The following is a 19,325-nucleotide window of genomic DNA, read 5'->3' as shown; positions in this document are numbered from 1 at the left end:
TCTCCGCCTATAGCTCAGTGGTTAACACTGCTCTTCCGGAGGACCCAGGTTCAATTCCCAGCACCCACATGGTGGCTCACAACTTCTGTAACTCCATTGCTAGGGGACACAACAACCTCACACAGACATATACGCAGGCAAAATACCAATGTACATAAAATAAAAATAAATAATGAAAAGAGATAGAAACAGAAGTAACCTCATGAGATATATGCCACCATCATAAACAATATAGCCACAAAGAACCATCCCTTCATATTGGAAGGGTACAGTTGAAGGTTAGCCCTTCTTTTATGGTACTTGGGATGAACCTAGGGGCTCACACTGCTAGGCAAGAGACTCTAGCACTGAGCTATATTTCTTGCAAATAAGCTCTTAAAACTTGGATTGTTCTTTTTATTGTTGTTCTAGTTTTATTTGAGACAGTGTCTCACTATGTAGCCTTGGTTGCCATGGAACTTGCTATAGAGACCAGGCTGGCCTCAAACTCACAGAGATGCCTTTGTCCTTGCCTCCCAAGTGCTGGGGGACTAAAGGCATGTACCACCATACCCGGCTGGGATTGTCTTTTATGGCTCACTGGTAAGAGAAATGGCAATTCAATTTCACAGATGGGATGAAATTACATAGACTGAATATTAATCTCAAACCACATCTTAATAAAATTTTCTATAACTAATAACTGACCATCCCTCACATCAGAGGCACCAGCTCCCAGGCCACAGAGTACAGGCTATAGAAGGCAGCCCCAACAGACAGCAATGCCACCATGGGAAAGATAGGAAGCATGGAGAGCACGCAGGTCACTAATCTGCCTGGACACTTCACTCTAGTTCATGTTTCTGAGATTACTTGCTAGCATAAAAAAAATTAGACCACAATTTTAAGTATGCTACTTTGTACAAATATCCAAAGATTTGAATCATGTTGAAAGATGCATGAGCACATGTAAAATAACATTACAGCTAGGTGATGTGGAACATGTCTGTAATATCAGTACTTGGGAGGCTGAGGTAGGAAGATCATGAGTTTGAGGCCAGCTTGGATAGATAAAGCAAGGCCCTGCTTCAAAACTAATGAGCCAAATCAGTAACCTGACTCCACTATCCACTCGGGCTAGCAGGAAGGCTTACCTGATGTCTTTAGGAAGTTCTGGCAACTGCATTTTCTTCATCATGGCATAGTGTGAAATGGCCAGGACAGCCATCCCCAGGCACTCATTCTCAATGTCATGTCCATCCTGCTCTGTCTTGGGGTCCCGAATGGGAGCCAGGCATTTGATCAAATCATACTGTCCCTTAGGGCAGAGAAGAGAAAAAAATGAGCCACCACCTAAGCTTTCGGAGCCACCCATGTTGACCTGGAGAGGATCAAGATGGCCAAAATGTCACACAGCAAGGAAAGGAATCAGAGTGTCTCTGGTATCAAAGCTGTGTCCACTGAAATGGGGCACAAAGCAGTTAAGAGTATGTTCTCCCTACATTATATCATTCATTCATTCAGCGAGGATTTACTGAGTGCTTGTCAAGGTGCTGGTGAAGACCACGAATTCTCAAAACCCTATCATGGGGCTTTCTATGTAAACAATGCCTAGACATAGGCATTAGGTCTGAACTGAATCAGACCAAGACAAACGACACTGGACTGACAGCATTAACTTCATAAACATGTACTAGCCAGCCTAGTATAGGGACTGTGTGTATGGAGTTGGGCTTGCGGAAAGAGGAAGGAGTCACACTCCACAGTACATCATTACCACAAACCATCAGTTTGCTCCACACGTGTTATTTGCATTTTCAGGACAGAAAAGTGTCAACATAATACACTATCTCACAGATAGGAGAAAAGTGTAGCCTTCCACAAACCAATGGGGACTTTAAAAACAAGACTAAAAACCAGTACCCACAACTAGCCTTGTTCAGTGCAATGTTGAGCCAGTACAGGCTCCCATTTACTAACTCCTAACCTCCCTGCTAGACGTGTGAGGCACTACTTTACTTCACCTTAGTCCTCACAACAGCCCTGTTAGAGTACTGATAGGGGAGAAATCGAATCATGAGCAAGACATTCTCCTAGGCACTAGAGATTTAGGAGTGGAGAAGCTATATTTCTGGCCTCATGGAGGGACCATTCTGAAAAAGAAAAAGAGGAGTCACTAATATTAGGTGCTTACAAAAAAGTAAATTCAAACAGAAGAGTGGCATGGGAACTGGGGGCTGAGAGAAAGCCTGATTCTGACTCCAGGGCACCTACCCATAACACTGCAACAGCTCTACCAACTCTCTGCTAGGTACTCCCACGCCCAGGAAGGTGAACATTCCAGTTACTCTGTCTGGGTGAGGTGGGTCTGGAAGAGAGGTTTCTACCGAGACACTTTCATGTTATGTTTTGTTTTGTTTTGGGGGGTAGGGGTGCTGAAGTTCTCCCTCTGTCCACAATAGGACTTTTTTTCTTTCAGGTAAAGAAAGGTCACTGGCCAGTACCACAAAGTTTTGAGAAATAACAAGGATCTATGCTAACAATGCTTGAGGAGCAGAAAAAATTTGAACCTGAGATCTTGGGAAGAGAACTGAGAGCCTGTGACTGTCTGTGAACATTCTATACAACTAACTCAACAAACCCTATGCTGAGACGCTGATTTTCCTGAAGGTGAGATTCTAAAGCAAGGATGACATCATCTTTAAGCGGGGCACTCTTCCTCTCTTCGTGAGTTCTTCCTAGTCAATCCTCTCCACAGTCTATCACTAAAGTCTGTTCCTATAAGGCAGATTCTCACTGAGTAGCTCAGGCTAACCTCAGACGCACATGTGAGTCTTTAAAGTGCTGGAGTTACAGGTGTCAGATCCCATACCTGGCTCCCATGATTTCTTATGCAGTATCTATGTATCATTTACAAATTCAGTGTTTCTTGTCTAGCTTGAGTATACATCATCCAAGTACCCAGTGTCTTGGCAAATATAACTGCATGAAGCAAACAAGACAGATATATCCAGTAAATAAATAATGTTACATAAATGAATTGATATAAGGCCAGCAAAGTGACAGAACACAGGGGAAAGAAAAGTGCTTGGCCTGGAAAATCCAAAGCTGGGAGCCAGCTCCTTGGCTAACATACTACCCTCCCCAGTCACCTGCCTTTCCCAATCACCTGGGCAAGAATATCACAGAACAGGCCATAAAGTGCCACTAAGTACAGCTACACAGGGAATCTGAGCCCCACCTGGCCTCACTCTCCCCACAAGCTGCAGGCCTCCTGGCTCAAGCTTCCTACCTGCGCAAACAAATACTCCAGTGAACTGGCATCAAGGAGTGGGGTCGCTTCTGGAACCTTTTTCTTCTCATATCCATTTTTTTGCTTCTTTGGAGAATGTCGCCATACAGACTGTTCATTGTCATTGGTTCCATGCCAGTTTGTAAAATAGAATCTAAAAGATAGTAAGAACAATGTCAACTGTGGCAGAAGAGTCCCTGGACTGCTGGCCTGAGAGAGGCGTCTACCGAGGGTGGCCCACACTGAAGCTGAACTGAGGAACTTGAAATGTACACAGCCTTGCTTGCATCTAGAACCCTCATCACCCTGAGCCAAAACCCTTCTCACTCTTCCAAGTGCCCTGCCACAGCGCACCTCCAACACCTCCTCTGGGTCAGGAGGACAATGTCCTGGTAATCACAGGACAGCTCTTCTTACACTGCTAACCCTGATCACACCTCCCTAGGTAAACACACTTGATGGCTACAACTAGCTGCTACCCCACAGCTCTAGTCCTGTTTGACTGTCCTGCCTCAACCTAAGACCTTTCCATTCTTGGTCGTACCATTTCTGAAATCAAGTTCTGTCCTATCTACAATCGACACTAACATGGTAGTCTTTCTTAGGTCCCAGATGGCTGTTATTAAATTGGGGATGTATTTTACAATGAGCAAGGCTTCAAAAGAGAAATACAAAAACAGCAGCTGTGGTAACAGGACGGAAGTGAGCAGCACTTTGTACCTCTATACCACCTAATCTTCAGAGCAATACCCCCAGGGAGACTTCATTGCTTCCTTGTGCAGAGGAGGAAAACTGAAGTTACTGGAGCAAAGTGACCTAACACTCCAAGCCTGACTCACTACCACTTTGGCCTGTTACCTGTTGGGGAAACAGTTCTGAGCTGTGGGAGAGTGGCTGAGCTACTCTTGCCCAGCTGTCTCCAGGCTACAAACTCAGCTGTTTAGGGCTCTCTCAAAAAGGCTAATAAGTTGATAGAAAACCATGTTACTGAGAAGCAAAAACTCCCACCCTAGGGAGCTCCTCTTAGAGTCAGACCAAAAAAAGAGGGGGGGGGGGCGAACAGGATACAGAGGGCTCTCAGGCATAGTCTCTGCCCTCTGTGAGTTCCCTGCCCACAATAATACAAAACAGGAAGTGGAACACGTGTCATAAGCAGAACTACCTGCAGCTTTCACAGTCCCCTCTATAAATATCTGCTAAGAGCTACATTTTACAACTCAGTTATTTGTGATTCAATAAAATGCAAACATTTCATGGACCCCTGACGATACTGTGAGCAGTTAATCCCATGTTTAATAGGTAACTTGCCCAGAATAAAAAGTTATCCTGGAATGCACACAACCTGCAGGCTATAGGTTAAGCATTCCTGGCTCTAGAACACAGACTACCAACAGGTACATGGAGGAGATAAGATGGTTCTGAAAGAACAAGGCCAAGAAACAAGCAGGTACATCTAGAAACAGTGTGGACAAAGTGAGAGCTCCCTGGCAGCAGAGGCCACAACTGTCTTGCTCAGTACCAAGTCCCCGAACCTATACTATAGCAGGTGCTATATATGTGCTTGACAGATAAACAGCAAATGATGAACAAACTCAAGGAGTAGAAATCAACATGGAAAGGATGGACACATTACTTTAAAGGTAAACATCAGTATTTTGTAGCTTTTGGTGGTTGTGAGCAGCTCATAATCTCTGTAGATCATGAAAGGAACTGGAAGACTATGAGCTTTAGTGTTGCATACAGAAAAAAAACACAATCTGCACAAACTACACCAGGTCATCAAAGCAGATGAGAGATTATCCCCTTGGTTTCCATATAAGTTCTAGGACACCAGATTTTTGTTACAGTAAGAGCACAGAAGGACCCACCAGTACAGTGGTGAATGCTTCTGTGGGCCCAGGCCTCACAGTACTCTTCACAGGAGGGAAAGGGCACAGCAGAGAGGAGTCAGTGAGGCACCACACTTCCATAAGCACCAAGTAAAAAGTGAATCACCTGGCCTGCTACAAGGTGCAACCCAGGTTCCAACTAAGGAGCATACGGGCCAGGTAAATTCTACCCAGTGATAGATAAAACCATGACAGAACCACAAGCATTACATTCAACATGGAAGATTCCCTGCAAGCTTCCTGAGAGGAGCACTGAGGACAAGATACTCTCTGAACCAATCCAACCCTTCATCTAGGACCAAACATATTTAAATTGGTAAGCAAGGTACAGTGCTGTATGCTCACAATTCCAGTATTTGGGAGGCTTCCGCAGGAAGACTGCAAATTCAAGGCTAGCCTGGGCAATCTGGCAAGATACCACTGGGGAAAAATAAAGTGGTGCTCAATTTATCAGCACAAATATTAAAACTGGAACAATACAGAGAATATTAGCATAGACCTAGTGCAGGCATGGCATGCAAATCTGTGGAGTGTTCCATACTTAAAAATAAAAGATGATTACCAATATTAACAACTTTCTAATTACTATTAAGACTAGAAACAAGAACATGTCACTATGCCTGGTTTTTTATGTAGGTGCTGGGTGGGGATCCAAACTCAGGCCCTCACAAGCATTTTATTGACTGGGCCAACTCCAATATAACTACAAAATTCCCAAAATTATTAATTTACTGTAAAATAAAAAAAATTACCAAGCATGATGTGGGAGTGATTTCTTTATAATCTGTTGCTTTCATTGGTTAATAAAGAAACTGCCTAGGCCCATTTGATAGGCCAACCCTTAGGTGGGTGGAGTAGACAGAACAGAATGCTGGGAGAAAGAAGCTGAGTCAGGCAGTCGCCATGATTCTCCCGCCGGACACAGACGCAGGTTAAGATCCTCCCTGGTAAGCCACCAGCTTGTGGTGCTACACAGAATATTAGAAATGGGTTAGATCAATATGTAAGAGCTAGCCAATAAGAGACTGGAGCTAATGGGCCAAGCAGTGTTTAAAAGAATACAGTTTCCGTGTAATTATTTTGGGTAAAGCTAGCCGGGTGGCGGGACACAGCCCACCGCTCATATTACTACACAAGCAGCTTACTGAACTTATCATACATAAATCCTGATAATACAGTAACAGTTAAAACAGGGTGGGGAGCAAGTGCAGTGTTCTTATAGCCTATGCTCCTCTTCAGAATGATTAGCCAGATACACCTTGAAAGTTCCTTGCCAGATGGTGGTGGCACAACCTTTAATCCCAGCACTTGGGAGGCAGAGGCAGGAGGACCTCTGAGTTCAAGGCCAGCCTAGGCTACAAAGTGAGTTCCAGGACAGTTAGAGCTACACAGAGAAACTCTGTCTCAAGAAAAAAAAAAAAAAGTTCCTAAGAAACAATACTAGAGATGACTACACATTCTAAGTTTACTTTTAAACACCACCTAATGAAAGTTTAAGTATCTACAGAATTTTATTGAAGTCAATGATTTTCACTTATAAGGGGTTTTTGAAAACAAAGAATACAAATGCTTTATATTAACACATATCATAAATAACTATCAAATCATTAAGTAAAAACAGAAAACCACAATTAAAGTGCAAGAATATTTCCTAAAATAGACCCGGGATGCCACTTAAACAGTCGCCAGCACTTGTTTCTTGCTATATCTTCTTCAGTGGTTAGATCACCAGTAGTCAAGCTCTTTGTAGACTGTTCTAATGCAAATGTTTGAATTTAGGGTGGTATCTTTTTTCCAACTTCAAAGAGACTGTGGTAACAAGGCAACATCCTGTTGAAGCACACTGGCAGGTATAAAGTCGAGGTGACAGAACTGAAGCCTCTGTGCACTTCCTGGCAGCTAACACAAAGGGGACAGGTAAATACAACCTGTCTTCCCAATGGAAAAATGGGAGAGTATAGTCAGGTAAGCTCAGGTTTTTTGAAAATGCCACATACTGCCATACTAGACTCTGACCTAAGTCTGGATGCCTACCAGGAAAGAATCAGAACTGAAGAACATGTTCCTGTCTAGACCTCCAGCTAAAGGTCTATCTCCAGTTTTGATCACAGAACCAGACCCCTGGCTGTGGGAAGTAAGATCAGAATGAGAAAAATCAAAGTACAGTGAGAAGGCTCAGCTAGGAGGACTAAAGAGTACCCTAAATCTGAGGTAAGAGGTACAGAGCTCTCCCACAAGGTGAGAGAACTTAGATGAGCACCAGAAGAAAAGAATTCAGCCTCCCAGACTGGAATGGTACCTCACAACCAAAATGCAAAGGAGGTAGCAGCTGGGGTATTATAGAGGTTCCTAAGATTCTAGAAGGTGCTTCCAGCATGGCTTGATATTTTCTTAGCATCTCAGCTAATCTACTGATTTAACCAGATGGATACAAATCAAGATACTTTTCAAAAATGGCCCAGGCTACATATAAGTTTCAAGGCTAACCACAGTTAACTTGTGCTTCACTGCTATCTAAAACACTTTCAGATCCACAATGGCTCCTGTATGCACTAACAAAGGCACCAATGGCCTATATGACCTTGGGACATTTAACAAAATTCGTGGCATGGGAAAAAGTAAAATGAAATTCATCAGAACAAAAAGCATAAAACCAACAACGAGAGTCAAGAGTCCTCAAGAGGACCATAGCATCGCTCCCGGAGAGTAACACTGGGAATTTATTTCTGTCACCTCCTCAGGTGGTATACAGACTGTTTCTTAGCCACAACATTTAGTAGGAAGTATATTTTATAACTTTTCTTAGTGTGTGTATATATTACATACCTCACAAGTTTTAAAATACAATACGCTTAAGAATGTATCTATTTCTTATTTCTTTCCCTCTATTTTTTTTCATGTTCGGGTTATAACCCACTATGTTAAACTTATACCCATGATTCACCACGTGAAGCACTTTCCTAGAAGGCTTGGATTCTAACAAACACTTTAGACAATGTGGCAGAGGTGATCAAATTCACCTTAAATCACTCAACAGGGAAGATGTCCCTCTCATACCAAGCAAATACAAAAGTTACAAATTATAATGGCTAAGTGACTCAGGGCTTCTGGCCAAACACTAGCCTAGGCACCAGCTCTGTGTACCGTACCTCATGCGGTAATGAAGCCGGAGAGACATCTTGTCATCCACAGTGATGTTGCGGTTCGGAGCATACCAGAGCTTGGCGCTCTCGTCATACAGGGCGAACAGGTTGTGACAGAGAGGAGAAATGTCTGGGGAGAAAGCACACCAGAAAAAAGGAGGCACATACATTGGTCACCTTTCTCCAGAGACCAGCATATACAAAGATAAGGAATTCTTTCATCCAGAAACAATCTAGGCCACCTCATCCTCTCAGGGCAGATGTAACTCTCAACTATGTCAACTTAGGGATTTTTCATCATACTAATCAAGAACCACAGTTCCTCAGGAGCATGTACTGTGGCTACTCGCCAACCAAATTAAAGCAATTTAAAAATAAAATCTGGTGACATTTCTCATTATAAGGGTCTTACCAAATTCTGATTAAAATAAATAAAAGGGGCTATCTCAGAATTACACAGATTCTACCTAATGTGCACCTTTTTAAATCACAGCAAGGAAGAAACATCTGAGAAATGTAGGAATTCGTCAATCTGCATCCTATAATTTGTTTTCACAATTCTGACACCGTGATTATACATCATATACACAAATAAGTTCCTGGCTACCATACAAACTACATATTAGGATAAACAAAGTGATTTTGTCAGTGTTTAAAATGTATTATCATTAATAATTAAATATACTTAAGTACTCTTTACAATATCATAAATGTATTTATTAGCATTAACTAGCAAGAAGATCCCTTAAAAAAAGTGCTGTGCCTTCCCATTCCACTACTTGCTCTTTTAAAAACAGCCAGCACAGTGAGAAAGTCAGATTAGGAAGTGCCTTGTTTCTGAACCCATCAGGAGATAGCACACACATGTATTCAAACAGAAGAATGAAGGAATATGAGTGCCAATGCCCAGTTGCCACTGTTATCTTTAGTTCTAGCCAGATCTCAAGTTAAGAAATGCTAAAGTGAAATTAACATCTCCACTCCTGCCCTCATAAAAAGAGTGCTTCTCCTGAAACAACAGTGGCATTACCAAGGCCTTCCTGACCCTCACAACAGCCTCTTTCCAATGAAGACCCTGGATTGAGAAGTTACAGGCTCTTGGGCATCTCAAAGTCCTCTTCCATCACTAAAAAAACAAAACAAAACAAAACAAAACAAAACAAAAAAAGGTGTGGACTAGAAAGATAGCTCAGCAGGTAAAGTCACTTGCCACCTAGCCAGATGACCTTAGTTCAATCCCTGGAACCCACATGGTTGAAGTAGAGAACCAACTCTTGTGAGTTATCTTCTGATCTCCACATGTGAGCTCATGTGAATGTGTGTGAGCGTGCACACACACACAAATGTAAAAAAAAAAGAAAAAAGAAACAAAGAGGAAAGTCTTTCCTTTAGTTACTTCCAAGCACATCTTCCTTTGGAAACAAGAGCCAACATATTCTTTCCCATAGCATAAGCCTTTCCCCTTTTGTTGGTGTTCTGGTGTATAAATCCCTTTAGACAGAAATATGTGTACTGGGAAGTAAATGGGGCCTCCAGACAAGGTGCATTACTAACAAGATCTTAAACTAGCTACAACATCCCCACAATGTTGCTCTCAAAGCAAAGCACACAGGTATGGAATGGACCACGCTCTACAATATCACTGCAAGTTACTTCATCACCATAAATAGAGTTACTACAATCCTTTCTAAGCAGCTTTATTGGAATACAATTTACAACTATAAAATCTACCTGTTTTAAGTGCTTATTCCAGTGTCAGTAAATTAAGTGGGTGAGATATGTGGCTATAGCTTTATGGTCTCACTTTCCATCTAAAATTAGGTAGGCAAACACTATGCATCTCCATGTTAGAAAGATTATGAATGGAGAATATTTTGTTAGGTGTTCTTTCTTACCCTAGCAAGGTAACAGGCTAGCTCTAAGTAAAACAAAATTTATTAAGTTTCACGTTAGTACACAAGGGCCTCACCATGGCATTTTCATATATATGAGATGTTTATAAAGAGATGAACAGCCTTACTGTCCTTTCACAACCTAGTATGACCAAGCCACAGGGCAACCCTAAGATTCTCAGTTCAAACAGCACCCATGGGAGAACAGACCCAGATAGCAGAATGATAGGCTTTAAATTTAAGGAGTCAGAATAATCACAACTACATTAGGGAACAGTATTACTGATTTTACTTTCACATTTGCACTGGGTGCTTTACACAGCACCTCAACTAGTGCTGATGTTATTCAAATCACAGAGATGTTGAAGAAAAGATAATTGAGCTTTGGTTGGAGGGGATGGTTGAATGCCTGCGATTCCAGCAACCACTTGGGTGTCAGAAGAAATACAGCTTTGAGGCCAGCCTGGGCCTGTACTGAGTTCTAGAACAGCCTAAACTAGCGAATGAGCCTGCCCCCAGACTGAGCCTCACCAAAGGTTAGGGTCATTCCTTGGTATTCTATAGCTAGCTCATTAATGATAAAGAAGGAATATTTCATGTCTCAGTGAGAAGTAAAATCCAAGATTAGGAAATAAGGCAGAACCCTGGCTTCCAGAACGCACATCTTGTTCTCAGCAGAAATAAAAGTCCACGTGTGCTTCTGGATAGTGTAGCACTGCAGCCTCCCAGCCCCGCAGCCAGTACTCACTGCACTCCTGGGCAGCCCTGATGCACAGCTCCTCCGCGGTGTACTCTCCATTGCCCAGGCGGAGTGGCTCCCTATCCAACAGATAGAAGGTCACTTCCACTCCTGGCTCAGGGACCACCTGCTTCACCTCAGTCTTCTTGAAGCTCCTCATTTTAGCACAGAACGCCATGGCATTGCAGTCCTCTTTTATATTTAGATACTGTAGGGGAGGAAAGGAAGACGATGGAGTCATTCCATGTGCTGCTTGCTATGAAGGAAAGCAAGCAGGTATCTGTAGTGTTGGACGAGAACTGCTACCCTTTTCCATCCTGAATACCAAGTAGGTCAGGGATTACAAGAGATGAAACCACAGAAATGATAAATTATGCATGATAACTAAGCAATCAGACTATATTCACAACAAACAGAATAATCTTAGGCATGATTTGGATGTTTTCTCTATTAGCATACTAGTTGTAGCTAAAAACTAAGCTCTCATCTGGAGTCAATAGTATTAAAGACTGATGATTAATTAGAATATTGCTGCTCCTGCTGAGATCACAGAACTTCTAAATAACCTACAGAAAGAATCATAGTCTTTCCACTTCATGTCTGTCCCTACAGAACAGCAGGCTTGGTGAGAACATGGGCCATGCTGAATCTGTGCTCATCTGAGGCCGGGTATACGAAGTGACTACTACTATGTACTCTTATAAATCACATGGAAGGCCATGAAAGATAGGGGACAGGTCCCTATCACCTGAGGGAAGCAGGAGGACAGATATCTCACACAGGGCAAGACACATGAATAAATTCTTTGCCAAGAAAATCACTCACAGGGCCTTCAAAACAAGTGGTACAGGACCAAAGGAGTCCCAGGTACTGAGCCCAGGGCAAGGCCAAAGGAGAAAAAGAACAAGGGGAACCCCACATATCCTTTAGTCCTTGCCCAACACCAATGACCTCCCAACCATTTTCCTGTCCTCAAACTATTTCCTTCCTGCCTGCCAATCTAAGCTTTGCTCTGTAAGAGAGATCAGATCCTCCATTGGTTGCCCATTATCTGCAGACTAGTCTCAAACTGAAACAGCTCTTTATCTCCTGGTTAACTGGTCCCATCAACTCCTCTCCTCTCACTTCTAGCTGCTTAAAACTCAGGCCACTGGGAATCCCTGTCTCCCCACCACCACCCATTCCACTCCCTGTGAGGTCTTCACGTATGCTGACTCCTCCACTGAAACATACTCACCTCTTAGCTTTCATGGCAAAGTTCAGTCTTCTTCAGAACCAGTCCAGACTAGCACTTCCTCCAAGAAGCCTTCACTGAGTCCAGTTGTACCCTTATGCTGGAGGCCATCTCGCCTGTGTTACTAAACTTACCACACTAGTCACAAAGTATTATCGTCACCGTATGCATGCACCTGTCTGCTGTGAGTTCCCTGAGCACAGAGATGTACTCGTCTTTGTATACCCAGTAAGAAGCACAGAGATTTGCACACAGTGGACACTTGGGAGAGGATACAAGGATGTCCCAAAGAGGAAAAACCCTCAGCACCAAATCCATTTATTCGGTCTATTAGCTGTCATGATAATAGGAAGTAAGAAAATTTAAATAGGTCTCACTGTTACAAATCAAAGGCATTCAATTTTAATTTATAAAATCCAAAATAAATTTAAAAACCAGAATCTACTAGAAATCAGGCTGAAAGACGAAGCTAATGGCTCACCTTGCACTTCAGATAAGCAGACAAAGGCCCAGCACTTAGACCCTAACATAATCACATTGAAAAACCAAGATAGAAACCAGCAGTATTTTAAGTCTGCTTCACAACGTGAGACAAAACAAACAAAAAAAACCTTTGCCTTAGAGATTCTTTGCAGATACAAAAGAGGAAAAATTCAAAGACAGCTGCTCCTTAACTCTAAAGAAACAATTAGGTACCACACAAAACTGTCCATTTACAAGACATGGCCCACTGACAACTTCTGACAGGAGAGGGCCACTGTACAAGGTGTCTCCTCAGCTGCTGAAAATGTAGATACCCAGCTACATGACCCAAAGTGAAAGAACCTAAGGTTCATTAGGGTTCTCTGGGTAATGCACCCAGAAAAACAGACAATAAACTGTTAACAGTAGTGCCTATCCAGGAGAGGTTACAGAGAACTTTAACTTTACTTCCTGGAGCTTTTGGTGTGCAGGGACTGTTTAAGCCAGCATATACAATACTGTGAATGAATAATATACAGATTTCCTTTTTGCAATTGGAGGATAGAGTATAGACAGTCCTATAGTCTGAAGATCACAGTTTAGTGCAATTGTGTACACATAATCCCAACACTGGGTAGGCTGAGGCAGGAGGATCTCAAGTTCATAACTTGAGTCTGGGCCACAAAGTGAGGTCCTGACTCAAAAGAAAATAACCAGAAGGTAAATGTGTATACCTGCATTTATTCGGTTGTCCAGTGTCCCCGAAAAGCAAACTGGATTTTCTTCTTTACTTTCCAAAGCCCATTCGGAGGTGATCTAGAGACCAAAAAAAAAAAAAAAAAAAATCAATCAATCAATCAACTCAGAGGTAATTAGGTTTGAAAATAAGAGGATACTTTCATTAAGGAAACAGCAAAACCTACATAGGAAGGAAAATGAATTTGGAGGAAAAGAATAGGAACCAATTGAAAGAGACATTAAGAAGGCAAAGACAACATATAGGGTATGAAAATCAAAGATGTTTCATTGTTCCAAGAAAAGCCAAAACTTTTGCTGCCTGGTGTAGAGTATCCTGTCCTAAGAGCAGCTATCAATACCTCTCTCCTGACTCTATGACTGACAGTTCAGATGCCCAAAGGTGTTCATCCCTACAAAGTGTTTTTGGCAACAAGCAGTTACCTACTTATTGAGTCACATTTGGCTTCTCTTTATTATTGAACACATTTTATCAGAATCTTCTTGAAGAAAAGTACAGCCCTGGACAGTACATGGCAGCAGAGATGAACTAGGAAGCAAGAGGTGAAATGGGCTAGCAGCCGTCCCCATCATCTTACATCATTACTATGGGAGATGGCATGAATAAAAACTCAAAAGCATGAATAAAAACTCTTAAGCTCCTCTCACTCATTTGGTGACAGGCTAGAAATAGTAAGAGAGAACCCTTTCTGCAATGGTTGGGACTGTAGTAGACGTAATGATGGTGGGAGCTGGAGAGATAGTTCAGTGGTCAGGAGTATTTGTTCTTGCAGGGGACCAAGGTTCAGTTCTCAGCACCCACATGTGTCATACAAGCATCCATAACTCCAGTTCCTGGGGACCTGACACCCTTTTCTGAGATCCAAGGGAAATACACAATGCTCAAATATGCACTCAAGCAAATATATTAAATACACAGAAAATGTTCTTAAAACATTCGTAAAAAGTAATAACAATAGGCCAGGCAGGAAATAAGAGTATGAATTTTGATGTGACAACTTTGGTTTGGCAACTGGGATACAAATACCTTAAAAAATACTCAGATAACAAATCATTTTGCCTTCAATTTAAAATAAATAAGAATATACGGAAATTGCTTATGAGTAGACACACAATCTCATGTCAACAGTCATTAGAAAATAACTAAATAATAATGCTGTGCTTTGTGCAGAAGTGAAACTCAAAAGCCATGTTTAGATGTTTCCCATTCACTTTGCCTGGCTCTCCACATTAGAAAAGGAACTAGCTAAGGAAAAGAGCAAGGTGGTCCCTGCAGAAACAGCAGAACCAGGAAGAGAAACCGAGACTGACAGTATAGACTGGGAAGTGTGATAGATAGAGCCTGGGGCTCAGGGAGGCAGTCACACAGGCCTGAGATGGAATAGATGTGCAGGGAGTGAAAGGGAGGAAGGTACAAATGCCAACAGTTGCAAACAGTGTGAGCAAACGCATCAGCATGTGCAAAGGTCCTGGAGTGAAAACCTATACTATTCCTTCTCACACCAGGCATGGGCAAACTTGCTAAGAACACGGCTTCATGCCTTTATCAAGGACAAACAATCCTGATGAGGAACTCTGCTTTCAAACACAAAGAACCTTGCCACAAACCAGGAAACGGTCATAGACTCAGAGTCCTTTAAAAGAGCAGAAGAGATTTTACTAGTTCCACTAGGCCTAGGTTCTTTCCATGGAAGCTACTGTATAATCCTTTACAGTACTTAAAGATGCTTATTTTTTAATAAATTTATTTACATATTAATTTTACATCCTGGTCCCAGTTTCCCCTCCCTCTGCTCCTCCTCTACCCCCTCTACTGTTCCCATCCACCCCCCAATCTGCTCCTCCTCCATTTCTGTTTAGGAAAGGGCAGGTCTCCCATGAATATCAACAAAACATGGCATATCAATTGCAGTAAGACTAAGCACCTCCCCATGTATTAACGCTGGACAGAGTGACCTAGTATGAGGAGTAGGATCCCAAAAGCCTGTAAAAGAGTCAGAGACAGCCCTGTTACCACTGTTAGGAGTCCCACAAGAGGACTTTGGTTTTGGAAACCAAGTCAAGTTTCTTATTACACAACAAAGTCTTCAGTACCAGCAGCACAGACCAGCAGGAATCATGAAACAGCCTTTAAAAGACACACTTCACAGGGCATTTCAAGTGAATGTTAAATAGCTTAGAAAACAGGAACAATAAAGAAGAAGAACCCATAGTGTCTAGGTGAAAGCAGTGAACTCTTTCCCCCTTATTATACTGGCAACGATTTAAAAAAAAAAAATAGCCTTTATTCAGTGCGAAAAGGTTACTGTGTGGCCCAAGTCTGTAGGTGCTGGTTTATGCAGGGGAGAAGTAAAAGAAGTTCTACAGATTTCTCAAATTCTTTATTATAGTCTTCTGTAAGTAGTAAGCACCTCTGATAGTTTCTGACTGATGGGCAAGTAAAACAAACAAAACAGCTTGTGAGTCAGAACATAGCCAACTCAAATTTCTACATGATGATCCAGACAGTTCCTGAAGTATTGGTGTTTATGTAAGGGATAAACAGATGATTAAATTTTAGATAGAGGGCAAAACAGAAACTGAACTACACAGTTCTAATGCTCCAGAATGCCAGCATCAGAGCGTGAGTGTCTGAGACAAAGACACTGGCAGACTGTGCAGCAAAAAGACTAAGTGATGGCTCAAATCAAAGATAAGAATCTAAATAAAACAATGCATGTACTTGATTATTTTCACCAAAGACAGCATCTTGCCAGGTGCCATGGTACATGCTTTTTAAGCCTAGAACTTTGGAGGCAAAAGTCTTTGAGTTAGAGTCTAGCCTGTTCTACATACTGAGTTTCATATCAAAAAGGTACTATCTTACCTACAATGAATTTATTTCATTTTATTTATTGTATTGTATTGGTTTTTTGTTTGTTTGTTTGGTTTTTTGTTTTGTTTTTCAAGACATGGTTTCTCTGTAGCATTGGAGCCTGTCCTGAAACTTTGTATACCAGGTTGGCCTCAAACTCACAGAGATCCACCTACCTCTGCCTCCCAAGTGCTGGGATTAAAGGCATGTGCCACCACCACTAAGCCCACAATGAATTATTTTGAGAAATCAAAACCTTTCTGAAGCACAAAGTACTGATAAAATGTTGAAAAGCTCAGAGAAAAGGAAAAGAAAACTTTATAATTTTGAGTACTCTGTCCTGGGAACCTGCTGGGAAGAGCCACAGAATAAGCAGAGGCCTGGTTCCATGCAGCAGTTCAGTCTGCTGAAGGTTAAGTACAAAGGCTGGAGTCCTACTGACTTGGACTTGAATCTGGCTTCCCAGGCAAATTACTTAACAACCCCCAATCTCAATATTCCTAGTGGAAGGAGGGAGATAAAATAGCATTTATCTCACAGACTGGCAAAAGCTAAATACAACAAATAAAGCATCCAACAGACTTGCATTCTCAGGAAGGCCTTGCATGTGGACTGTAATTTCTACTCATCTGATTACAGTAATGGGATACAGTTCCAGCCAAGGAGGAGCCCCAGAATGCACAAAGCATCTTCACGGTTTGTGACTGAGAAAACCACTGGCACTTCAATCTGAGCTGTGTTGGACTAATCTGTGTGAGTGACGGGAGTCCAAATGTGGGGCTCTTGATTGGAGAACTTTATTCTTTCCACAAAGACTGGCCTACAGTCACCATTACCCCCATTTCCTCTGGCTCTTTAGCAGTTTTCCATCTAACATCACCCAGGACACTGACTCATTAGAAACCTTTAAAACTGTCAGAAAGGAAGCCATTAAACCAAGTGTGGTTGTGTAGACCTACAATCCAGCCCCCAGGAGGCTCAGAGGATTACAAATTCCAGACCAGCCTAGGCTACAAAGTGAGTTTGAGATCAACCTGGTCTGCACAGCAAGACCCTATCTCAAAACAAACAAGAGCAGCAAAGCCATTAAACTGCCCACTCTGGCTGTGCTCCAGCCCACACTTACAGCAACCCCTGCCACCCTGGAGTGGGAAAAGCAGTGTTCCAGTGATTCAGCACAAGCCTACCTTTCCTGGACATAGAACTTTCTTTATTTGTTCTTGATTTTTATTGAGCTATACATTTTTCTCTGCTCCCCTCCTTTCCTTTCTCCCCCACTTCAACCTTCTTCCATGGTCCCCATGCTCCCATGTCTTTTTCTACTTCCCATGTAGATTAGATCCATGTATGTCTCTCTTAGGGTCCTCTTTGTTGTCTAGGTTCTCTCAGATTGTGAATTGTAGGCTGGTTTTTCTTTGCTTTATGTCTAAAAGACACTTATAAGTGAATACATATGATAATTGTCTTTCTGGGTCTCAGTTACCTCACACAATATAATGTTCTCTAGATCCATTCATTTGCCCACAAATTTCAAGATGTATTTTTTTCTGCTGTGTAGTACTCCATTGTGTAAATGTACCATATTTTCCTTATCCATTCTTCAGTCGAGGGACACTTAGGTTGTTTCTAGGTTCTGCTTATGACAAACAATGCCGCTGTGAACACAGTTGAGCACATGTCCTTGCAGTACGATTGAGCAACCTTTGGGTACATACCTAAAAGTGGTATTGCTATGAACATAGTTGAGCAAATGTCCTTGTGGTATGATTGAGCATCCTTTGGGTACATACCCTAAAGTGGTATTGCTGGGTCCTGAGGAAGGTTGTTTCCTAATTTTCTGAGAAATCGCCATACTGATATCCAAAGGGGTTGTACCAGCTTGCACTCCCACCAGCAATGGAGGAGTGTTCCCTTTATCCCACATCCTCTCCAACATAAGTTGTCATCAGTGTTTTTGATCTTGGCCATTCTTACAGGTATAAGATGGAATCTCAGAATTGTTTTGATTTGCATTTCTCTGATGACTAAGGATATTGAATATTTCCTTAGTGTCTTTCAGCCATTTTAGATTCCTCTGTTGAAAGATCTCTGTTTAGGCCTGTACTCCATTTTTTATTGGATTATTTGTTCTTTTGATGACTGATTTCTTGAGTTCTTTGTATATTTTGGAGATCAGACCTCTGTCTGATGTGGGGTTAGTGAAGATCTTTTCCCATTCTGTAGGCTGCCGTTTTGTCTTGTTGGCTGTGTCCTTTGCTTTACAGAAGCTTTTCAGTTTCAGGAGGTCCCATTTACTAATTGTGTCTCACAGTGTCTGTGCTACTGGCGTTATTTTTAGGAAGTGATCTCCTATGCCAATGAGTTCAAGTGTACTTCCCACTTTCTCTTCTATGAGGTTCAGTGTAGTTAGCTTTATGTTGAGGTCTTTGACCCATTTGGACGTGAGTCTTGTGCATGGTGATAGATATGGATCTATTTTCATTCTTCTACATGCTGATATCCAGTTATGCCAGCACCATTTGTTAAATATGATTTTTTTTCCATTTTATATTTTTTGCTTCTTTGTCAAAAATCAGGTGTTCGTAGGTGTGTGGATTGCTATTCGGGCCTTTGATTCGGTTCCATGGAACTTTTTAAGGCCTTATACAGTCAGGAAAACCATCTGCTGTCCTCTAGCCATACCACCAGTGCCTCCCACCAACAGCACCACAGACTGTCTCTCCCGAGACCCCAGCACTTTGCTGTGACCTGGGAACATTCTGCTAAGAGCACCACAAGATTCTGTACAGCTGGTGGACTCCAACCAAAAAGAATGACGTAATATAAACACAAAAATGCATTTTTTCCTGTCAGCAAGTCAGAATTACAGCTTTTCTATATGCCATTCCTGTCACACAAAATCACTCACTTCTAACTATAGCAGCAATTCCAGGAATAGCCCACAATAGTAAATGCTGCTTCATTTACAATAAATTTCTAGGGATGAGCAAAATGATCGATGACAAATCAATGGGTCGGACTCTGCCTTGTTCCCAAAGAGCCTGCTTTAGCCAAGAGGAGGTCTCCGACCAGAGCAAGCAGTACT

General features: G+C 42.0%; 1 protein-coding gene and 1 non-coding gene across 3 annotated transcripts in view; one reads left to right on the top strand and one right to left on the bottom strand.

Moving 5' to 3' along the window:
- Window positions 1–19,325, bottom strand: part of Jak1 (Janus kinase 1) — a 118,155-nt gene that overhangs the window by 30,596 nt on the left and 68,234 nt on the right. For both annotated transcript variants that reach the window (XM_057785217.1, XM_057785216.1), the window contains 5 exons: window positions 13,365–13,446; window positions 10,944–11,142; window positions 8,310–8,433; window positions 3,272–3,425; window positions 1,134–1,297 (listed from right to left, as the gene is read on the bottom strand). In XM_057785217.1, the coding sequence (XP_057641200.1) occupies window positions 1,134–1,297; window positions 3,272–3,425; window positions 8,310–8,433; window positions 10,944–11,142; window positions 13,365–13,370 (647 nt within the window). In that variant the 5' untranslated portion in view covers window positions 13,371–13,446. The remainder of the gene's footprint in view (window positions 1–1,133; window positions 1,298–3,271; window positions 3,426–8,309; window positions 8,434–10,943; window positions 11,143–13,364; window positions 13,447–19,325) is intronic.
- Window positions 5,599–5,705, top strand: LOC130884560 (U6 spliceosomal RNA). The gene has a single exon (XR_009058080.1). It is a non-coding gene; the product is annotated as a U6 spliceosomal RNA (small nuclear RNA).

Source organism: Chionomys nivalis, chromosome 11 (assembly GCF_950005125.1).
Source record: "Chionomys nivalis chromosome 11, mChiNiv1.1, whole genome shotgun sequence".
NCBI classification, from domain to species: Eukaryota; Metazoa; Chordata; class Mammalia; order Rodentia; family Cricetidae; genus Chionomys; species Chionomys nivalis.
The sequence above is the reverse complement of the archived record's forward strand: the minus strand, read 5'-3'. Positions and strand labels throughout refer to the sequence as shown.